Below are 24,725 nucleotides of genomic sequence, written 5' to 3'. Positions count from 1 at the left end.
ATAAGAATGGAATTTCACTTTTGTCATTTAAATTGAATTAACAATAATTAATGGGTACACATTTATACTGTAAATGCTGTGGCCTCAAAGATAAGCAGGTAATGCACAAGAGAGACAATGATTCCTTTTATAAACATTTGTCACAAAGCCCTGATGAGCAGAATTTAGGATCTCAGAACCCATAGAAAGAGCTAAACGCATAATCCCAGCTCTCCTTTAGAGAAATGAGAGGCTGAGGCAGGAAAGCCTCCAGAAGTTTAAGGACCAACTAGCTTTGCTTACACAGCTGTGAGCAGAAGACCCTGTTTCAAGTACAGTGAAAGAGGAGGCTCACCACACAAGTTTGCCCTCTAACCTCCACACACTGCACCACTACACACCTTTATTCATATGTATGAATATATACACAAACATTGCTCAGGGACAAAAGACATTTTTAAAATAAAAAAGGTAAGATAAGCAGATTATTATCTTTATGTAGAATGGTGTAAACTCTATCTCTAAGAACTATGGAATAGAGTTAGGATTCTTTGACCAGTATCTCCTATATTCTTCCTTTTCTGACCTTAAAGACTGTGGGAAATTCAGATATGGTCTTTCTTTAGTACTCTTAATGCTCAAGTTTCTTTTCTATTTTTACTATTCTCCCAACCTAATCAAAAGACAATAAGAAAATAAGACAAAATCTATTAACACAAATATTACTTTGTATGAATAAGCTCCAAATACTTGTCTACAGGTAAGGAACCTACGATCTTAAACCAGAGAGAAAAGTTGAAACACTTATTACCCAAAAAAATTTATGGAAATTCTAAATACTTGCAAATGAATCTGAGCTAGACATATTTAGTGACTTAAATATATGTATGCAATATGTAATGAAGTAAATTTTAGTGAAATCAAATGAAATGTGCAGCTGCCATTTAGTCTCTATTGATAGTTATGACATTTAATTTCTCAGATTAACTGTATTAACTATTCAAAATAGTAAATTAGTTACAAAAGTCTTATCTAAAGGTGTTTTACAGGCTAACTGTAGCCAGATTGAAAGTGATTTGCAAAAGCACCTTTCAGTTTTTTGAGTTTAAATGATAATATTATATTGTCCTTGATATTAAAACATCAGTTGTATATGATTTTATCAGTGTTCTTTCCTACTGGAGATACAAAGTACACAAAAGAGCCTTTTAGCTAGAATCCCTATGAAACACCTTAGATTATTTTGCTGATAAATTATTTCACATTATTGTTATAGTGTTAATATTTCAGTGTCTGTCTTGAGTAATTCCATGTGATACCAGTTGTTGAGAGTCACATGTATGTCATGTTCCACATTTAATATATAGCTGCAGATCTCTGAGCAAATGAAACTTAAGCATATACTATGTTGCACACAAACCTAAGATGGAGCCATTGTCTGTCCCACATAGAGAGAAACCTTATAAACAGGGCCCAGACAGAGAAGCAGTGAATATTGATTGAATGATTAAGAAGTGATTATGAGCAAACATAAGAAATAGAAAATATGAGAGGAAGGGGCAAAAAATTATTGTTGAATTTCAGTAAATTCTAAACAAAATACCTTTGGAGCTATGAGGAAACTACCATGGCTAGAGTCAGAGAGAATGTGCACATAGGGTTACTATGTTGAGTAGATTAGACTTCAACATTGATTAGGTATTGCCAGTGAGTAGCCATAAGATTATTAAACATTATACTTTAAAAACACACATAGACCTTGAATTTCAGAAGAGTTACAATAAAATCTTAAGGTGAGTACAAATCCTGAAGGTGTTTGTTGGTATGCTATTTTGCTGCAGAGAACAGTTTATTGTGGCTTTGGGTACTGAGGGAGCGAGACAGTCAAGAGACCTGTAGCTCAGTGAGAAAGGCCAGTACTGCAGAAATGAAATTAAATTCAGGGACACTTTTCAGAATAACAGGTCTTAAAGATGGTTGACTAAGGAAATGAAAGGCAATGAAAATTCAAATATTACATTGGGTTTTTGTAGACACATCTTCCTGTTTTATTATAGGTTTTATCTCCAGTTATTTCTTCTGAGTAAATTTTCTGATCTAGTATAAAAGATCTAGACCTGTTTAATACCTGTTATTCTGAGAAGTGCCCTTGAATTTGTATTTCATTTCTGAAGTACTGGCCTTTGTCACTCTCCCTCAGTTAAATCACCACCATAAAGCTTACTGACATCATTTCTTAGGTTACTTACGCATTCTGTCCATAGTTCTGAAGTAGATGTTGAATTGACAAAACCACCCACCTTTCGGGTTTTATGTGATCATGAGTATAATAGTCAGCAATGTCAGATATACCAACTCAGTCATGCAGTGTGGCTAGAAGTGAATCAGGAAAAATCCCTACCAAACCTGGAAAACGTCTCAGGACATGGACAAGTTCCTGAAAGAGACATAGCAGAATGGAAAAATCATTAACACCCAGGGAAGGGTTTAGACAAGGAGCAGAAAGTCAAAGCACTTGGAGAAGAGCACTGGACTAGAAGGCAGATGACTCCTGTCCAGCTGGGCTTTGCTGCACAAGTCACCTAACTGTCATTAGGCCACAATGAAATCTGTGAAGTGAAAAAAGAAAAGATAACCTCTAGCCCACGTATTGACTCAAAAAAGTTCTCAAGATTCTAAGTCCTCATAGCAATCCTTGAATGTTTTTAGGAAACAGACAAGAATGGAAAATAAAATATGATCTGTAGTTCATGGGCTGAATCAGAATTCTAGAATCATACTAGGAAGAATAAGGAGCAGAGTCTAGAAGGCAGAAGAATGCAAAGTCTAGAACAGAACGGGGCCAGCACAGCTCATTCTCACTCAGCAAGACTTAGGCATGCATGGCACCATGTTGCAGAAGATCACACATGGAGTGACTGAGAGCAACCAGATTGTAGTTCTCTGAACTTTACTTTAGACTAATAATGACCTAAGCTTGAAAATTAAATTCCATTTCTAGAGAACACAAAGTGCTTCACAAAACATCTTATAATGCATCTGGTTGTGGCTTCATATGACACTCCTTTTTGTAGCACTTGTAAACAGCAGAAACAATGGGCTAGAGAGGATGGACACTGTAGACCTTAAGGCCTCAAAGGGACCCACTAATAAAATGAAATTAACAGTATTTAATTGAGATGGCTTCTTGATATTTTCTTAATTAAGTGCATCTGAAAGTATTTTTCAACATTTTTATTTTCCCCATGCAGCTATTTCAACTTATCATGTAGCTATTTTTAAAATCTTTTAGGATATGTTTACTTAATGATCACAAATTAATGTAAACCCTTGGAAAGCACATCCAGACACATAACAAACTCAAAACTTCTCTATTGAAATTGTGCAGTCAGCATGGTGTCAATTTGTTTTTATATTTCCTTCTGAGAGGCATGCATAAGAGAAGTTGCAAATTAATGTCAAAACAGGTGTTTCTAGAGTTTAGTTCAGATATTTGAGTCTTTCCAAAGTACCACCACCAGTAATCATGGACCAGTTAATGTGTACAATTTCTTGTATTTTTATTAAATAAAACATCCAGCTTTCATCAGAGAACCATGACTAAATGTAAATTACAAATTATAATCTATGATCTAAAATTAACAATATGTTACTAAACTCAATGAAATATTGGTGAAGTTTAACCTTGAAATATTCAGCATTAACATAATTAAGGGCATAAAGTCATGTTTGAATAGATAAGAGTGTTTGCTCAAGCACAAGGACCTGAAATCAAATATATATATATTGGGCATGGTCACCTCTCACCTCAACACTGTTGAGGGCAAGGGACAGGAGGATCACTAGTGCTCACTGGAGCCAGCCTAGATCCAGGATAATAAGTAACCCTGTCTCAAGGAATAAGGGAGACGGTGATAGAAGGAAACATCCTATGTTCTCCTCAATACTTTGTAAGCACACACACACACACACACACACACACATCGGACACATGCAAACACACACACTGTAAATAAAAATTTCGAGTCACTGTGTGTGTGTGTGTGTATGTGTGTGTGTGTGTGTGTGTGTAACCAAATGCCTTGCATACAGCCTCTGTAATCACAATAACCCTTGAAGAATAACCTTTTCTAGACATGCTTCTCAAATAAAATAGAAATAGGCATGCAAATACCAAAGAGCAAACAAAAACTTTATAAAAGCTTTCATTTGTTCATTTCATTTGTTCAGCTCTCTGGGACTTACTTGAAGCATAAAATAGGAAGGTCTCCCCAAGAACTTAATTACTCTTAATTTCCTGTATACCACTTAAACCAAGTAGCTTCCAGCCCCTGACTCAAGAAACAAAACCAAGCATACCAAAGTCAATGGCAAACTAAAGGCCAACCAAAATTTTCCTGAGCTCCTTGACAATACCACTGAGATTCTGCTTCTTCTTTAGATCAGAGTTGATACAAAGTAGTTAGAATGTTTGGCTTGAATGCAACAGTTCCATGTGTCCTAATTTAATTTTGTTTGCTGTGATACAATACTCTTAACAAAAAGCAGCTTCTGGGAGAAAAGGTTTTTTTCAGTTCACAGTGCCAGGTAGCACAACATAGTAGGTAGGTCAAGCAGGCAATGACATGAGTGAATGGAACTCAAATGAGCTAGTAGCACCACACCTCTAGACAAGGGCAGAGAGAAAGGAGCATATGCATGTTCTTTATTCTTGTACAGTGCCGTGCCCGATCCCAAGAATGGTGCCACCCATTTTTAGTCTATGTTCTGGCACAACAATCAAGGCTTGTCCAAAGCCAACCAGATTGAGTCAATCCCTATTGAGATTCATTTCCTGGGTGATCCTAAATTGAATCCAGATGACAATTTAAACCATCACTGAGTCATATAAAATACTTGAGAGGATTTTGTGGAGATTTTTTATCTTTTATTTTCTGGTTTTGGTTTTTTGGGGGGAAAGGGTGGGTTTTACTGAGTCACATTGCAGAGAATTTTGAGTGAGCAGTTAGTGTCGTCCGTGCCTTCCACACTGTATTACATCCACAAGAAAAGGAAAGTAGATACACGATGATATTAAGCAGACCTTCCCAAGGACCACAGGCTTCTGCAAGAGAAGTATGTGGGTTAATTGTGAACTGGGCAATTGTTTAACTATTGTTCAAGTGTTTATATCTTATCAAGCAAACATAGATGGATATTTATATGTATGAATAGCAGTGTGAAACTAAATTGTTTTTACATGGCCTATTTGATGGTATTAGAAAGATATTATCTAAGAATAATTTTTGCAGAGAGCTGGATTCCAAACAATCTTCTCAACATACAGATTTATTTTTCTTATTCATTCCTTTATTTTGCTTTTATGTTTGTTTCTTTATTTTCTATTGTGCTGTGAAACTGTATTTGGGTATTTCTAATAACCCTGTTAAATAACCCTCTCATGAAATAGTTTTAATTTTAATCAAAAGAATGTATGAAACAATATATGAAATAATTGGGATACTATTGCATTTTTAAAACCTCAAACTAATATGAATGTTCAAAGATTAAAGCATATAGTAAGTATTTCTCAATAGAAGATTAATAGTTTTAATTCACTAAAGTCAAATTTGCCTGTTTCGATATGGTATTGTTTTGTGGACCAAATCAAATTTGAGTGACGTTTTTCTTCAAAGTAGATTTCTTTTTTAATTAGACATTCCTTATCTTTATGAAATACATACATGCATTTTAATTTGGTCCCATTTGTGATAAACTTGACTACAGAATATTGTTCAATTTAGGAATTATGTTAATAATTTTACTCCACCTATGTAGTGCTCCTTTCTGAATGTATGAACAGCTAATAATATAATTAGCATATAGGAAGTGGTAGTCTGACTTTTTAACACAAATGTAGTTACCTCAGAGAAAGTATATACTTTCCAAATGGTTCACCCTACCCAGAAGTAGAAAAACAGATCATTCACCTGGATACCAGGAATAAACACATGAACAGCAGTTTAGTTTCGAATAGCCAAAACCTGTTGATAGACAGCTAAATGACATTTTACTGGTAAATCATGCTAACAATGTACATGTTTGTTTTGTTTCACTGGTAATTCATTTGGCTTGAAGAAATTATCAAACTCAGTGCTTCGCAAACAGTACAGACAGAACATTTATGCCCACATATTCACAGTATCTTATCCTAGGACTTAATGAAATTCTCATTAAATGCAAGAAAGTCGTCTTCAAAGAGTTCATGGGCCATTTCCAAATTTGACTGTGAAAAGAGGAGAGATCAAATACATGGAAGGCAAAAACATGCAACTCTTTTAAAGGCACTTGGAGAATTATTAGAACACAGTACACTATTGATATTCCTCCACAGAGAAACTAAAAGCAGAGAAAATCTTATCTTAAATGGTTTTGACAAAGATTCAACATGATGTTCTGGAGTTTAATAGCTCAACTTAGACAGTCAAAATGGACTTGTGATTCTAATTTCTAAATTACATCTAGTGACTAAGAAAAAAAAGAAGGTGATACAAAAACATCCCTAAAAGCCATTAGTATTTCCTCTCTAGTCTCATCAAAGCCAAAGAGCCCGGAAATATGCAGTTTTGAAAGAATTCAAAGCACTGAATCAATCGCCCCACAAATAGTAGAGAAAAGGAATAACAATCGAGCCATACTCTTTGTGATCAAGAATTGAGAATCTGGATTATTAGCTGGGTGTTGTTGTTGTTGTTGTTTTGTTGATGGTGAGGTTTTATGCTAATGACAGTTTGTTTTCCTTTAAGGATTGAATTTTTATTTCAGTCTCTTTTGGGTCATTGACATTCTTAGAAGCAAAGGAATTCAAAATGTAATTATTTTACTATTGCTAAAAAAAAAAAAAAAAAATGCAAGCTTACTACAGTTTTCCAAAAATAAAAACTCAATGTAATCAATTATCATCCACTAAGCCAACTGAGTAAATATCTAGCAGCATTCACTGCAGCTTGAGTCCATTTGAAGGAGTTGCAGTTGCCATTCATTTGGACTGCTGTGTAAGGAGCTGCTAGATAGCAAAATGAGAGGTTTATTTAGCGTCTGTGGGAAGCTTACAGAAAAAGCTAAGTCCTTCTAACATTTTAACAGCTCTACAGTTTCTTACAAAATATGTTTTATCGTTTCAAGAAATGCTGTTAACCTCGCAGTTTTAAAACTGAATGAACAAGGCCTCTTGGACAAATTGAAAAACAAATGGTGGTACGACAAAGGAGAATGTGGCAGCGGGGGAGGTGACTCCAAGGTTAGCCTCAATGTCACCAAGAGCGGGTAAACAATATGTTAAGTAATAGGTGCATCTGCTGGGAGACTTATGATAAACTTCCCCATAGATGGATTATCAGTCAAACTGCTTTACAAACTCAAGTATGCAATTACTGTCAAAGCAAAAATATTTGCAACTCTTACTAGTTTGGTGACATGCTCACAAGTTCAATGGCAACAAATGTGGGAAGCTCTGGCTTTACAGCAGTGGGACCTGTGAAGATAGTTTTGGAAAAAAGAGAGTCTCTGAGAAAGTAAAGACAGGAGAAAGGGGTGAAGTTAACTTGTTTTCTGCATTAATGATTGGCCAGACTTCTGTCAAATATTTCCAATTAACAGACATAACATGATTCCACCTTGATTTGTCTAGAGTTCCAACCAGAAACCTTTTGCAGACGAAGAATTACAGTGCAACAATGCAAAGATAGTTACATGGTTTATGGAATGCTTTTCATTAATGGATGAATCAGAAAATAATAAGACTGCAAAGCAATCCTAACACATCTTTGTCCTCACCTCACACATGCCATACATAATTCCTGCTTCATCATTTTTTTTCTAACTTCTAAGTTCTTCAAAGAAATAAGATGTATAATTAAGAGATATTCTAACTTGTGACCTCAAAGAACATCTCCCCTACCTCTCTCTCAATTCTTTCTATCTCTACCTCTACCTCTCTCTATTTATAGCAATATCATCTATATCTGTACCTGTGTTTACAGATTAAAAAAAATAGAAAAATTCTGACTGAGAAAATACCTTCAACTCATTAAAAAACTTAATCAAAAATTTAGATTATACCTTTAAAATCATATGGCTGGGCTATAAATTTTCTCACTAGACCATCTAAACTTCAGTTGGATTTGTATCTTCAAGGAGTAGCTGTTAAGCTATCTATAGCTCCCCCGACCCTGATCTCAGTCTTTAAAAAAAACCTCCCAAACTGAGTTTATTAATATTTTCCCATAATAACCAGCCCTATTCCAGAAGGGAAAGAGTAAATCATTCCATGCTCTATCTCTCTTAATCCTCTTTTCGTTCTCTGATCCTAAATAATTGATAAAGAAAGCACAAAGTCCAAGCAGCAGCATACAGGAGGACTCTGAACACTTCATAACAACAGAAGGCATTTATATAGCAGAGAAGGAAAACAGAGTAGGAGATGGAGGAGGTGAGAACCAAATCATGGAGATCAGATTATGAGGAAAGAAGAGAACAGTAAAAGTCATGTTTGCTTTCTTTCCAACAGCCTGCTCTTGGAAGAAACAATCGAATCCCTCAAAACTTAATCTAGTCTCCAGAAAGCTAACATAGTCTCTCAACAACTCAGATCACTTACAACTACATGGACCTCTTAAAGGACCCTCCATTTCAGTGCAGTCACATTGAGGTGTTAAGCCTCAAATGAGTTTGGGGGAGCAAACCATATTTATATTATAGGATTAGCTTTAAATGTAATAAATAAATTAATTTTATAGTTTGAACTCAAACTTCCCTAGAATTTTCTAATCGTTTCCATAAAAATATACATATATTTAGATATGGGGAAAAAGTATTTCTATGTGAAAATTAGAAATGTCAGAAAATTTGCTACACTAGCACCAGAAAACTTGAAATGTATATGTTGGAGCTGGAGAAATGGGTTAGTGGTTAAGAGCACTAGCTGCTCTTCCAGAGGACCAGGGTTCAGTTCCCAGCACCCACATGGCAGCTCACAAGTGTCTTTAACTCCAGTTCCAGAGGATTTGGCAGGCAAAACATAGGTGCACATAAACATACATAAATAAATATTTTTAAAAATATATGTTATATAGTCAGAAAATTACTGTTTGAATATTTTATAATCACAAGCCTTCAGACAGTGTAGAGGTGCTTTATGGGTTCATTTTTCTACAAATATAATTATCAATCCTATTTTAGGATAATAAAGATTGTCTAGAGAAGAACAAGCAAAACAGAAATATGTGTATGTTAGGAAAAACTACACAACAGAAATCATTCCCACTTTATTAAACGAGGGGTTTAACAACTGGGTCAGTAAGTTCAAGAGACTATATGGTGTATCACAGACCTGAGGAAGCTGTGTGGTCTGATAATAAACATCTGTCTAACTTTATAAGCCCTTTTATTCCCTTGTTGTATATTATCACAGTTTTCATAAAGATGAACTAGAAAATTATGTTCTAAACCACTATTTTAGGTATTGCCAGAGAACTTTCCAAAGTGTTGTAAAATTTAACATAAAATACTCACTTAAAGTGAAATTATAGTATGTTCTATTTTCCTAAGGGAGTTTAGTTTCCATATCTATGCAAGGTTTATCACCAAAAGAGTAAGGATGTTGCAATTTAAATGTTAATAATACCCTACTATAAATTCATGAGAATAGGTAATATTTAAACAACCTGACCTAATTTAGGTCAAAGTAAATTACCAGGGAGTGCTTATGAATTTAAAATTTATTCTGTATCTTCTTCAAGTAACTACTGTTCTTTTGAAACTTACCTCTTCTGTACCATTTTACTTGATCTTCAAAAGAGATAAAATAAGGAGTAAAAGTGCTAAACGGAAGAAAACAGCAACCTCCAAAATATCAAAGTATAGGATAAGGGTATAAACTGAATATATAAGAGAGATTGATAGATGATAGATAGATAGATAGATAGATAGATAGATAGATAGATAGATAGATAGATAGATAGATAGATAGATAGATCAAATTCACAAAGGTCCCCACAGAAACCACCCATAATTTGAATGATTTCGTTCTGAGATATGAGTCTTAATACATGACTTGGTTTGTCATCTGGAAGACACCAAAGCCTGTGTCACACATGGGAAGGTTCCTATAAGGAACAATTGATCCAATTTGCTTTTGCAGGATTATAACTGGATAACATTGATAATTGAAATCCCCAGCTTCTGATCAGCTGGAAACATTAGAATTCTGGTTTAATTGAACAGTGTGGCAGCACCTTTCACTCAAGGAACTTACACTTTAATAAAATCAACAACAGAACTACTGAGAACCCCTGGGGAAGCTTGGCTGTCATAGACTATAGCTACACAGAAATCAGTGCCTGACACCCATTCCCAACACTGAAGTTCTGACTCTAGTAACCTTCAGCCATAAAAAATTAACAAGAATTATAAGAGGAAGAATTTTTATTTTGAGAAAACAGCCAATGAGAAATCATATACAAACAAAATCTTGCTTAAAAATCCTTTGCTTGCACTAATATTATTGAAAAGCTATTTTTAATCATTATGAAAATTTATACCCATCTTTATGAGTGAGTGAAATAACAAATGCATGTATGGACAATGAAACAATAAAAGTGTGGGTTACAGTGTGTAAAACTTTGTACAAGCCAATATCTGTATGAGATTTTAAATCTTGACTTTAAGATTTTTGGCAATGCATCATTATATTACTAATAACAGCTAACTAATAGAATCTTTTCTAAATTTTTTTGTGCCTTGGTATCCTACATAGAGATATACATATACACATAAATGTGAATGTTCATAAAAAGCATTTAGTGGATATAATCCTTAAATTACAGATTCTTGGGAATTATATTCTAGCACATAATTCCTTGGTTTTGATTTGGAATTTGGTTGAAAGTAGTTGATGCCTGAATTTAATAAATTTTGTATTTACAAGACACTTATTCTTTGATGCTAAAAAAGTAGAAATGAATGCAAGACTAAGAGACTGCTATAGAAAAAAAGTTATTCACAAGCAGAGAAGCTGTGATAGAGAAACCACTTAGTCCCCCATCTCTTGGGAAGGGTTCTCCTAGGATGTATCACACTCCTTCCTTCATGTGTACACGTCCTCTGGTTGAATATTACTTATAGTTAGTAATAAATATCTGATATCTGGATTGCCAGTGTAAGCTCACCCTCTAAAACCAAGATACTTGAGTGAAAAGCAGAAGAGACAAAGCAGCAGGGGAAAGAGGAAGGGGATAGAGGGAGAGCTTACACAGAGAAGGGCACAGAAAAGTGACAACAGTCCTCATCTAACTCACAAATGCTGTCATTAACTCTCTCTTCTAGAAGGAAGTTAAAAGAGATGACTTTCATATCACACATCTTTTTTTCATATCTAAACCCTCCTTTTCTCAGTCCAACCTATTTAAAAATGCATTGTACTGTAATATAATTTTGTCTATCATGTGCTGGGTATTTTTTAGGCTTTGGAGCATTAACCTGAGGACCTAAACATTTTTTAATATTAGCTATGGTAGCACTGAGGCAGTAGAGTAACCACACATTAAAGACTCTCCCAGGAACTATAAATCTCAACACACACAAATTCTATATAGTGTCAATTTCAAGAAGAAAACCTGATCTTCTATATAATTCCCTAATTAATTTGATTGTGAGTCAGTTATTATTCTGGTGAGTACTGTTTTAGGAAGAGAATGAATTGTAGGCCCTTATTATCACGGAGTTCAGAGGACTGAGCTGAGCTGAGCTATGGGGAGCCTAAGTAGACTGGTATAAAACAATGAGGCCTAAATCAACTGAATTCATTTCAGTACTGCTAGTAAGCCAATTATAAAGTACAACTTTTAATAGAGGTTTAAATTATTGCATATTTTTAACCACTAAACAGCTAAAACTTCAGGATCATGACAAATACTGATTATTTCTTAAATGGAATAATAAACATACATCACAGTAAAATTTTATGACACTGATTCAAAAGCATGTTTTTTTTTATCATATTTTTATCCCACATGAACAAAATGAACTAATATTAGAGGGAACTGATTTTATTATAAATCCATACGAGCAATTTTAAACAAAATTTTTGAATTTTTGGTGTATTTTTATGTACAAAAGTTAGGAAGCCAGACTATCACAGTCCCAGGTTTGGATAATGCCCAGCTGTTTAACTGTTGAGTTAAGCCATCTTTATCTTGGAATCTTTATTTATTATCATTAATTATTTGTAATAATTTAAAATTTTAGGCAGATGATTGCTTATGTTGATGTCATTTAGACACAGAAAGAAAATACAAGCATAAGCTTATACTTTAAAATAGCAAGTTGCGTATTTATCTTGTACAAACCTTTACTACCTAACCTGGCCCTTGGTCAGCAATACTGGAGGTACCCTTCTCCTTATATGAAACTTACTATGGAGTCAATTCATTGATCGTTACCATCCACATATTCATAGGAAGTAAGTAAATGCTCACTAGCTAAGTCATAGTGTATGGGGCGTAGCTTAATATAATCTCTATTCTTTTGAAGAAGAAAAGTAAGCCATTCCTGATTCTGATTGCTTGCCACATGTATTTGGGGGGAAATTATAACTGTTCATGCAATCCAACTGGGCCAATAGTTTTGGATTCACAGTAATTGCATACATTTTTATTTAAAAATCCTCCCTAGCAGTATGTGCCTGTTACATAAAGCGATGGAGCAAGCCCCAGTTTTATGTCTGATTCTAAACCTGAGCCTACAGTTCAAGACATAGAGCCTACTGTGGCCTTTGCTCCGTCACTTTGCCATGCGATTCTAATGTAGTTTTACTTGAATAACATAAAATAACATATATAATGTTATTTATGTTATTTTCCACGTGAAGAACTCCTGTAAACCTTGCCGTTTTGAAACTCAGTGAGGCAGGCGTCTTAGACAAGCTGAAAAACAAATGGTGGTACGATAAAGGTGAATGTGGACCCAAGGACTCGGGAAGCAAGGTCAGTCGGTGCAGTTCGGGGCTCTTCTTGTATGTAAAACAAACGTAACGGGAGCAATTATCCAAAGTTTACGAAACTTTTAAACACTGAACTTTTCTGTCTACCTAGCCATTACCTAACTTAGAACATAATGCCATAAATTTCAACCACAGAGCCTATCCATAGGCAATAAAACTCTTTCCCAGCAATAAAGATTTAAAATAAACTAAAATTAATTTCAAATAGATATAAAAATAATAGCACTATCTATATTGGTTTCAAACTTATTTATCGCTAATCTTTGTCAGGTTTGTTTTGGATAAAGAGACCATAAAATATGTATTTTAAAAGTTGGTTCTCAAAACAGGAAATGGAAAATTGATCAACAGTTAGGGGGGAGGTCAATATATTAAATGACACTCAAGGTCGTCTTACTACACTATCAAGCATTCTGCTTTACTTCAAATTTCTGTTTTGACAGATGGACTTCCAGATCTATTCTCTCAGTATAAATCATTTAAAAAATCAGTGCTAACAGTGCATTTCCACAAGTTCTAAGATCCTTTGTCCATGAGTTTATCTTAGAGACTTGCTTATTTTTATTTTGTATGCATGTTTATGTGTGTGGATGTATGTTTCTGCATTCGCAGTTGCCAGAAGCAGGTGCTGGATGCCCTGGAACTGGATTTACAGACAGTTGTTAACTGTATTTGTATGCTGGAAATCCAATCCAGGTCCTCTGGAAAATGCTCCTAACCATTGACCATCTCCACAGTTCCTGATTGTGAATTCTTTACAGAGCAAGGCAGAAACACATAGGCTGAGTCTGCGAAGTAAAGTTACATGTTTATTATCATTGGAAAAAATGTTATCAATGGTTCATCATACATATAGAATGTATTTAAGAGAGGCCAGATGATACACACATTTAATTCCAACATTCAGGAAGCTCCTACGCCATAAATAAAGATTTTTTTTTTTTTTACTTTTTTGGAAGTTTTTGGATATCACATTCTATAAAGGAATCAAATTGGTAGTTATTCTGAGACATTGAAATATGTGACTGACTAAAATTTGGAAAGTTTCTATTAATTCTAAGGAACAAAGTCAGATTAAAATGCCATTTTTCAGAACTTACACATGTTTAGTCATTACAGTCTGCCTTTGAACAAGAGTGCAATATGACAAGCTTGGCCATGTAATAAACTGTCACCTTGTGTCCTGTTGTAAAGTAAGGAAAATTCACATAATTAAAACCAAGTTACCTTAAAATAATATGGCCAAGCAGACAAATGAATATATAAAGAAAGGTATATGCATCACTTGAATTGAATAATTTCCTAATATAAATACTGAAGAACTTGAACTAGATTTTTGCATAGAAGGTATTCCAGGATCTATGACGGCCACACAACACTCTTTAGGATCAGGATCTATGATGACCACAGAACACTTTTTAGGTCATCCTAAGTTTTTGTTTTTGTTTTTTGCAATAATGTTTTATTTATATATATACAATAAACACATTAATAGTTTGTGTTTATTCTTTTTAGTTATTGTCATAATTTAATATCTTCTAATCATCTGCTTGTCTATTTCTACATCTAAAAATAAGGGAATACTATAGTGAGGACCTGAACTATAATATACCAAAATATTAACTTTTAGGCCTTTAAAGTGGCAATGGAATTTTTAATCCATAAAATCAAGTATAAATCTGACCATACATAAATAATTAGTATCTAAAGTTGGATATATTTCATTAAAATTTATTTTTAAAAAGGTGGAAGTGGTGACATATGTCTGTAATGCTAGAACTTGAGAGGTCGAGGCTTGAAGATCAGGAGTCAAAGCTCGCTTCAGCTGCAGAGTGTACCAACCTAGACACATGTTACCCTGTCTCAAAAAACATTAAAATTTTAATGGACTATAATACTTCCTGTATATTATGTTGCATATTATTGGTTTTTGTATATTCAGTAATATATTACATATACTATTGCTAAGTAGTATATAAAATTCAAAAATAATATTGTTTAGTGTGTTTATGGATATACTGAAAGAATAAATAATGCATGTTTGATAAGTTAGTGATGAATAGTGCAACTGATAATTCAAAGACCCTAGTTCTATAAAGCTAGATAATGTGGAATGATAACTATTAAAAGGAAATATTAAACACTAAGATGATCTTGAAAAGTGTGTAAAGCCCAAAGATTCTCTTTTTCATATTCTGAACATGACATTTTCAAAGTCTAAAGTCAGTCTTCTTATGACTCCCTATGTAAATATATGAATGCCTACATGTGGTTAAGTATAGGGCTTTTCATTGCATATTTAGTAATGATAAAATGTTTGGGTTTTATTGAATGTAGTTATATGTAATCTATTGGTAATTATAATTTTCTTCCCCCATGAGCAATAAGCTTTATATTTACATCTATAAACCTGCATCAGCGACTTATACCTGTAAATAATTCTCAACTAAATTAAGGATATTTGGCTTAATTTAATTGGCTATTTGGATATTATGCATCCCTTTCCGTTTTGGGTGTGACATTCCCATAGTTAACTGCTGTGTCTTTATCCTTTCTAGGACAAGACGAGTGCCTTGAGCCTGAGCAACGTAGCAGGCGTCTTCTACATTCTGGTTGGCGGCTTGGGCTTGGCAATGCTGGTGGCTTTGATAGAGTTCTGTTACAAGTCCAGGGCAGAGGCGAAGAGAATGAAGGTGGCAAAGAGTGCACAGACTTTTAACCCAACTTCCTCGCAGAATACCCACAATTTAGCAACCTATAGAGAAGGTTACAACGTATATGGAACCGAAAGTATTAAAATTTAGGGGTAGGATTTAGGGCCTATGCCAGTGAGCGGGGGATGCATCCTGTGAACACGGTGTTGTGACCTGTCTGTCCTGTGGTGGTATTGCTTGCTTCTGATTAGAGCTTCCTATTTTTGACATTTTCAGTGCACAGCGGTTCTGTTTTTTGTTGGCTGCAGATGTTCTGTTTGAAACTTTATGTTGCCAATAGATATCTGCATTGCAGTGGTCAGAAACATGAAAACATATTAGAATTGCTCCCTGAAATGATGTAAACAGTATGATTTCCCTAAAATTGAGAGAATTTGAAATTAGATCTAAGCTTTCCTAAACATAGAGAGGGTAACTTGTTATGACAACTCATAAATGCTAAGAATATAAGAGCAAAACCTATTTTAAATGATCAAAAATATAGAGACCTTCCCATTTTTGATAAAGTAGCAATGTCTTTTAAAGAAATAATGGGTATAAAGAATCCAACCCATAATAAGGACTGCATATATTTTAGCTCTCATTTCACCTGTATTTCATTCACCATTCATCTTTCTGTATCTGTTGCTTTTTCATCTAACAGTAATCCTGCCAGACCAGTAGACAGACATTACTGCCAGAATTTTGGCCGTGATGCACATTTATTATATGAAATTTAACTTATAAAAAGTCTCTCTCACACACATATTCATATATATATATGAAGGATGTAAACAAAAATGAAAGTTTGCAGTGAGGTACTATACATTTTTTTCCATTTTGTCCCCCTTTTACATAAACCATGTCACCCACACTTATACCCTCTGCTCATGTCACAGTAAAAAGGGTATGCATTCAGAAGAATACAGAAGGAACTTTCCGGTTTCAGAATCTAAGCATCTACATCTTTCCTCTAATGATCAAACGTGGTGTTAAAATAAAACCTTAATGGATTTAGTTTTGGTATCGCTCTTCAAAAAGCGGAACTCAAACAAAACCATTTTTTATTTGTTCTGATTACAGAATAAATTAATCTTCAAACCTGAGAGTGAGTACCTGAGACAGATAAAAATCAAGACAAAAAATATTATTTAATAATATGTACATCTGAGGTTGTATGAGAAAAATGTAGTTGATTTGATATTTATTGACATAGAGACTTCTGAACACGTGTTACAGTCTGAGAGGAAATAATGAAACCATTCCTGATAATCTAGCCTTAACTGCTTCCCTCTACCTTCTAGAAAGCTATGGATGAACACGTTTACACAAAGAACTACAATGTGTTTTTTCTCATATTTGTGAAAAATATAATAACTAAGCCCTCAGTTCACTCACATGAGAGCACAGTAAGCACGTCTCCTGATAAGGTCAGGAGTTTTGAGAGAAAACATGTGAAAGTTCATGGAAATAGTCAAACTGATTTTGTTTAACAGTTTTTGGCCATTAAGAAAATGCCTTTATCTTAATTTTGCTGGGTTGAAGAGAGATTTTCAAAATGTAGGGAAAATATCTGACCTGTGTCATTTGGAATGAATTCTGCCATAAATTTTATATTATATCTTATTTTTGTGACAATAAAACTGAATGTCTTATTCCAATCATTGCATCAATCCAAGATGGAGAAGCAGTATTTGAAATCTTACAAAGAAATACTAGTGAATGCCAATTATTATAAATTGTTTAAGATAAAATAAAAATTTCCAGGTTAGGTACACAGAACTTTTGCATCATGAAGTTTTTTGAGTTGAAGTCGGACTTTGAAGTTCATCAAGTTTATCACCTTTAAGGCTAAATTTGACCTTTTAAAAGTTACATTTTAAATATAGACAAAGCATTCACGATCATCCAATTTTTATTTTGAAGTCAGTGGCATTCAGAGTTAATAAAAACAATTTGTACCTACAGAAAAATCTTGAGAGAAAACACCTTATATTTTACTATCAAACTGATATTTATTTCCCCTTTTAAAAAGTTTATAAAGTTTTTGGGATAACATTTGAAATGTAAATGAAGAAAATAGCTAATAAAAGATTTTTAAAAAGTTTATAAAGACTGACATCCCATTTATGGCTAGAATTCTACCAGTTGGAAAGGCTGCAATAAGAGGATTGCAGCAAATTTTTGGCTTGCCTGCACTTTATGGTAAGCTCTAGGCTAACCTCGACTATTGACAGAGATTTTCTTTAAAGAAAGAAGAAAAGAAAGAAAAGAAGAAGCTATATTAACTATAACTAACTGTTGTCAGTTTACATAGTCTCTAAATCAACAAAATCTGCAAAATCAAAACTGGATTCTTTACTACATAGAAGATCTACTTGGAAGTGTGGCTAGGGACCAGAGGAGTAAGAGCGTAGATCAAATGCCTCATAGACATTTGTGGACACACGAGAGGGGGTAGGGGCAAGGGAGGGAGAGAGGGACAGGGACAGGGACAGGAAGACAGACACACACAGAGAGACAGATATACACACACTCACAGATACACAAAGAGATACACACACAACTAGTAGTAAATCAAGGTAACTTTTAAAAATCAGATTTTGATTTCAAGGGACTAATGAAAGCTAGTCAAGTAAGACTACCATTTCTCCCTAAAGTTCCCATTATATGCCAAATGATTTAAACATAAAAGTGATCGATGTTTCTATAAAGTCCTATCCTAATTCTTCATTATGAAAACAGGTATTCATCTTTCCTACAGTCATTTGGACTACTGTTAGATGTTCCTTTTAATTACACTTAATAACTACATACAATTTGAGTTGAGCTTTTGTTGTTGTCAGGGTGAATGACTTTAAACACTTTTATCCCACAGCTTTTAATACAATAACGAATTTTATTAACATGCAACCACACTAACATTTAATTTCTAGAGAATATAAAACACTGGAATAGAATTTCCTAAAGAATTAGATAAAATTTAGTCCACAATAAACAAATATATTATAAGCAAGGAAGTAGCGATCCTAGTCTCTATACAGCTTAGGGCACATCTCCTTTATCTTATTTTCCTCTTCTTAATACTGGGGTTTATTTGCTAGGAAGGATTTGGAGGCAGTAAATGCACATTAGTCAGATATATATGATCACAGGGTCTTTCTCTTCTACATAGTGTTACCTTCTCCTACCTGAGAAGTTAGGAAATAAAGATTTAGTGAGTGTTCATAGGCCAGCTACCATTCCTTCAGCATAAGACTCCCTGTGGCCATTCCATCCCATGCATTGTCAAATATGCCTACCTATGATGCACCTTCTTGAAGCATAAATCTTAAATGTGAGCCTTGATTCCTAACAGGCATATAGTGAACTATATGTCACTAACTATGCTGTTCTGAGTCATGTCTATAATTCATGTGAATGAATGAAAGTGTGTGAATAGGTCTATGTGAGGAAAACAGGAAGTATATACATACAAACACACACACACACACACACACACACACACACATATATGGTTTAACAATTTGTCATGATTTAAGAAACCATTCTTTGCATCATAAAGAAAACATCTAACAAGAAAATACTATGATTTATAGACTGCCCATCAAACACAAGAAAAGTTTAAAGGTTCTTTGAAAGTATTAGGGTGTAGAGTTCAGCAAGTGAAAAGAATCTTCCTATCCAGATTTGCCCAACAAAACAAAACAAAACCAAAAATTAATTTTTATGTTCTTTTTAATTTTCAATATTTATTTCAAAAGATATTTTTCAAATATCTTTTAAATATGTAAGACCTAAAACTTTAGGCTAATTAATTCTTCTCCAGCAGTATCCGAGCTTTTCTTTCCCTCATAAGCAATCTACCTATGACCGAAAAACACGGGGAAAATGCAGATGTCTAATTATCGATACTTTGGTGTTTGGTGTGCCACGTTTTGTTGTAGCAACAGAAATATCATAACACCTGGCATCCTCTCTGTTTCCTTTTCATGCAACCCAGCTGACTTTTTCCGAAGCCATAAGAAACAAAGCCAGGTTATCCATCACTGGGAGTGTGGGAGAAAACGGCCGTGTGCTGACCCCCGACTGCCCCAAGGCCGTACACACAGGAACTGCGATTAGACAGAGCTCGGGATTGGCTGTCATTGCATCGGACCTACCATAAAAACCAAAAAATTAATTGAGTGCCTTAATCAAACTGTGTTGGTGACTGATGGAAACGCAGCCCCGAGGGACAGGCCAAGCGTGGGTCTTGGCTAAACCCATCCTTTGACTGAGCAGGAAGGACATCCTGAGTGCCGGACAGAACCAGTGCATGAGTTCCGCACGGAAATGCAGACTCGGATTTTTTTATCAGGAAATCTCACAGTTTAGTTTTTTGGGGGGAGTGGGTGGGGTACCTTAGGTGTATTAACAGCAACAGATCTCACTTGAGCGCACTTAAAACTAATCAGACTGGCCAGTTAGCGCATTAAACTGTGAAGTTCTTTCTCAGAAAGGTCGTGGTCACCACAGCCAGGGATCAACAGTTAATAGAGGTCAAAGAACCTGCTACCTGTGTCTCCAGAACACCCATATAGTCCATGGAATAATCTTCCGCTGAGACAAGCCGTCACTAACATGTGATAGGAAAATAATAAATAGATAAAGCCTGTGAACAAACAATGAGATTTAAAGAAAGTATTTACAGTTACTTTGGAAATAAAACAATACTGAAACATGCTTGCTTTTTAACTGAAGTTAATCCAGTAGAGGACAACGCAATTGTTTTTTCTAACCATCTTAGGGAACAATACATTGCAATAATTGATAATAGTGCCATCACTGTAATAAACTTTAGAGACTTTTTTTAATGTAAAAGTTGTTGGTCACCTTGTTTCCTGTAACCTTCACTCTGTCACACAAGTTGGCTCATAGGTTGTGTTTGTCTATCAGAAATAAGAAAAACACAAGTGAAGAAAATGTTGGCATGAAGTCATCCATCTGCAATGAAAAACCTAAAAGACTACGGGTCACTCATGTTATCAATATAATTTATAATCCTGTTCAGTGTACAAAATTGTGGGTTTTGTACTCACCCAAAAGACTAAAACACCAGTTTTTCTTACAGTATCTATCTACAGAGCTTATTCTCCCCTATTATTTGGGAAACTCTGAGACTCCATATTGCAGAAGTCAAGGAATAGGCCATATAAGAAAATGTAGCTTGTTTTTATTATTTCTGCATATTTATTTCTAGATCTTGGGCTCATTTGTTAACAGAATAAGTTGTCAAAGGTAAAGTCCTTGAGTCTGGGAATGAGCCATCGTTCCAAAACCAACACACCCTGTGTGGAAATTTTACTTGACTCTGTTTTGCTGCATAGAATTCAGTGTCTCTTGGCCATTCCCCCTCATTCCTATACTAAATTCTTTGAAGACACTGGTAACAGTTTGTGGTAGACTACAGTTGAAAAAACTCAATCCTTATTTCTACCAAGTAATTGTGAGTAAAATTATACCATGATCATTTTTAAGAAAAGAAAACCCTTATGGTTCAAAAGGTCTGGTTCATTTGAAATGATGAATGAGTTCAATGATACAGTTTTTAAAAAACCAAAACAAACAAACAAACAAAAACAAATCACAGATTGAGGGATCTTTGCAGAAAGCACAAATTAGGATGATGCCCAAAGTGTGGCCTTGAAGAATGAGTTGAGTTTTCACAGGAGAAGGTGCTGGTAAGATCCTAGGCGTGAGCAGCACACATAGCTGCTTCTTTTATCAGTGTTTCATGTACAAGGCTTGTGCAACCAGGTGGCCTGGTGAGGGCACAGGGTGTGACACCATGGAAGCTCTGTCAGAAATATGGAGAATTGGTTTCCTTCCCTCAATACTTACAATCCCATTCAATAACTGTGTGTCACTACAATGTAATCCTTATAATACATGTATGCACTGTCCTTTGGGAAAGGTTACTTCTCTGTTGTTGAGCAATGATTCATTTCACAACCTAGGCCACTCCCTGGTATCTTCCTCTTCCTCTCTCACTCCTACCCAAGCTCTCAGCCAGCAAATGGACCTCCACAGCACACGGAACACGGCATCTACTGTGTCTTTGATCTGTAGATCTTTTTTGTCTTTACCTGACTGTCACACATCCTTCAGCCCTGAAATTGAATTTTATGTGTACTGAGAAGATTTCCATGATTACCCACCACCCTGCCCATGACACTGAGTTACCTGCCATTCTTAATGTTTCTTACCCATCATGGCACTCATCGTACTGCATTGTAATTGCCTGTGTACTTGTCTATAAACTACTAGACTGTCAGCTCCTTGAGGGCAGGGACTGTGTCTATTTTGTTCACAGTTGTATCCCCAGCACCCAGCACAGTGCCTGGCATATTGTAGGTGCTTAATAAATATTTGTTGAATGAAAGAATGAATTGAGTCAATTTAATTAAGTTGAGGCAAAAAAAAAACCAAAAAAACAAAAAACAAAAAACAAAAAAAAAAACCACATTTTCTGCTTAACAGTCCTGGGTTGTAAGTTAGGTATAGAGTGGTTTAAAATAAAGCTGTTAAGAGGTTTTTGTTTTGTTTTGTTTTGTTTTTTTGTTTTTTTTTTTTTTTTCAGCACCAAAGTAATTTTGGAAAAAAGAAAAGAATAATTTCACACCCCTGTGGAATCTTACCAAAAGAATTGTTATTAAAGTCAGAAGTGTGATTTTATTTTAAAGATTGTATTTATTTATTTTATATATGTGATGAGTATACTGTAGCTGTCTTCAGATAGACCAGAAAAGCATCCCATTACAGATGGTTGTGAGCCATCATGTGGTTGCTGAGAATTGAACTCAGGACCTCTGGAAGAGCAGTCAGTGCTCTTAACCACTGAGCCATCTCTCCAGCCCAGATGTATGATTTTTAAACATGTGAAAATGAAAGTTGGTGAGATGGCTCAGTGGGCATGCATACTTGCCATGCAAGCCTGGGTACAACCTGTGTAAAGCTGGAAGGAGAACTGACTACACACTATGCACTGTTACACACACCCATCATATACACACAATAATACTACATTAAAAAATAAATAAGTTTAGGGCTAGAGAGATGACTCTTTAGTTAAGAGAACAGGATGCTCTTACAGAGGTCCTGAGTTTAATTCCCAGCAACCACATGGTGGCTTACAACCATCTATAATGGGATCTAATGTACTCTTCTGGAACAGGTGTACATGCAAATGTAGCACTCATATACATCAAATAAATCTTTAAAAAAATTAAGTTTAAAACATTTGATTACACAAAGTGAAAGAACCTAGGTACTAAACAAGAAAGATCATTATGTAGTAAAACTAAATATATCATGCAAAAATATCTTAGAAACTCCACAATCAATAGACAGTAACTACCATGGGGAGATCTAAAGAAACCCACCTTGTAACACTCAGCCCTATAACTCATTTAAAATGCCACTGTCAAAAGTTCTCCACTAATTTCAGGTTGCTTCATGCATTATATGCGTGACACTTCGCTTCCCCACCTGTATAACTATTATTTAATTTGTTTCCTAAGGCACAGTAGGTGTTCAATATTTATTTGCCAGTGCTTAAGCACACCTTATATATTAAGTCACAATTAACAAAAAGGGTCAAGACTATTTTCTCAGAAAGCAGAACACTTTAACTTATATTGCCAAGATAGCAGGAGGAGGAATAAAACCTAAACTAAAAGTGACAATCTGAGAGATGCTGTGGATTGATCTCCTTAGTGTTTTGTTTTGTTTTGTTTTGTTTTTAGTAATACAACTCCAAAGTGCATGCTTTCATTCATTACCTCAACAGAGTTTTGTTTTCAGTCATGAAAATTACAGTCTTGTTATTTGTAAAATCAAAGGAAAATGGAAAACATGATTTACTTACATATTGCCTCAGCAAATGAGGCTTTTTTCAAGGGAGCTCCTTTATGTAACGGTTATGATATCATAAAAAGATCGGAGACAGATATGCTATCTCAAATAAAAAGAAAACAAAATTGCTTTCTGTGAAAGAAGAAACCCCTGTTTACTCCTTTGTTTTGCTGTGGCTTTATTTGCTTAGAAAGTGAAAGAGAATTTTAAAACTAACAAAAAATGAGATAAAGGAACACTAAAATGAAGGGGGTGGGGTAAAAGGAAAATCTTTCCCCAGGTGGATAGGTTCATTTTTTTTCCTTAAAGATTTTATTTCTATATTTAACACATGGGGGGGGGGGTGAGGGGGCATAAGTGCTGCACCCAAGTAGTCCAGAAGAGGGCATCACAGATCCCCTACACTTAGCATCGCAAGTGTTGAGATCTGAATTCCAGTCCTCTGGAAGAGCAGGAAGTGCAGCGCCTTCTCTCTAGCACCAAACAAAAGAGTTGTTTGCTTGCTTGTTTGTTAAGAGAGAAGGGGTACTGAACTCCCAGTTCTTCCACTGTTGGGTGTGTAATATAAACACTGTTAGTGTTTCCCTCATTGACAGTGGGCATATCACCTTTAAATCTCCGACAGGACACAAACCGGCATTGTGCTTGCCTTGGAGGAAGGAAACAAGTAGAATATTCCCAGTCATATATTTGAAATGATGCTAAAAATCATTTATCACTGCCTATATAGAAATAACTGTCATTTCTTTGATGCTAGTTTTCCATTAATGTGAAAGCTTTAGACACTTTTTTAACAAACAGAATTTAAAACAACTTACTTTGTACTTGACTCCATTTAGAAATTATTTTTATCTTTATACACATTGGACTTGTGTTTTTTCAAACTTCTAAATCATGAGATCTATCATTCTGGCCTACCACAGAGATGTCCTTCTCACCCACTCTCTCCACTACATGTACATGGCTTTACGAATATTGAAACAGGGCTGTCACCTGAGGCTCAGCCTCATCAATCTAAATCCATATCATGTGTGAAATCTTACACAAAATCATCACATTCTCCTACACTTCTCCATCTTCATATTGCTTTTCACATTGTTAACCTCCACTAACTCTTG

The 24,725-nt window shown here is 35.0% G+C and overlaps 1 protein-coding gene across 14 annotated transcripts in view; it reads left to right on the top strand.

Moving 5' to 3' along the window:
- Gria4 (glutamate receptor, ionotropic, AMPA4 (alpha 4)) overlaps positions 1-22,138 on the top strand; it is a 378,342-nt gene extending 356,204 nt beyond the window's left edge. For 2 of the 14 annotated variants that reach the window (XR_001778800.2, XR_001778799.2), the window contains 3 exons: positions 12,887-13,001; positions 15,577-15,711; positions 19,715-22,138. Coding sequence is in view for 7 of the 14 variants with exons in the window: in XM_006509841.3 (XP_006509904.1) it covers positions 12,887-13,001; positions 15,577-15,784; positions 19,715-19,836 (445 nt within the window). In the remaining 7 variants the exon portion in view is untranslated. Of the gene's footprint in view, positions 1-7,143; positions 7,259-12,886; positions 13,003-15,576; positions 15,825-19,714 lie in introns of those variants that run through there. The other 12 variants (XR_001778798.2, XR_001778797.2, XR_379084.4 and 9 more) reach the window with 12 other exon arrangements.
- Positions 22,139-24,725: the final 2,587 nt, after the last annotated feature.

The sequence above is a fragment of the Mus musculus genome, chromosome 9 (genome assembly GCF_000001635.26).
Source record: "Mus musculus strain C57BL/6J chromosome 9, GRCm38.p6 C57BL/6J".
NCBI lineage: Eukaryota > Metazoa > Chordata > Mammalia > Rodentia > Muridae > Mus > Mus musculus.
Note: the sequence above shows the minus strand (reverse complement) of the source record. Positions and strands in the feature narration are given on the sequence as shown.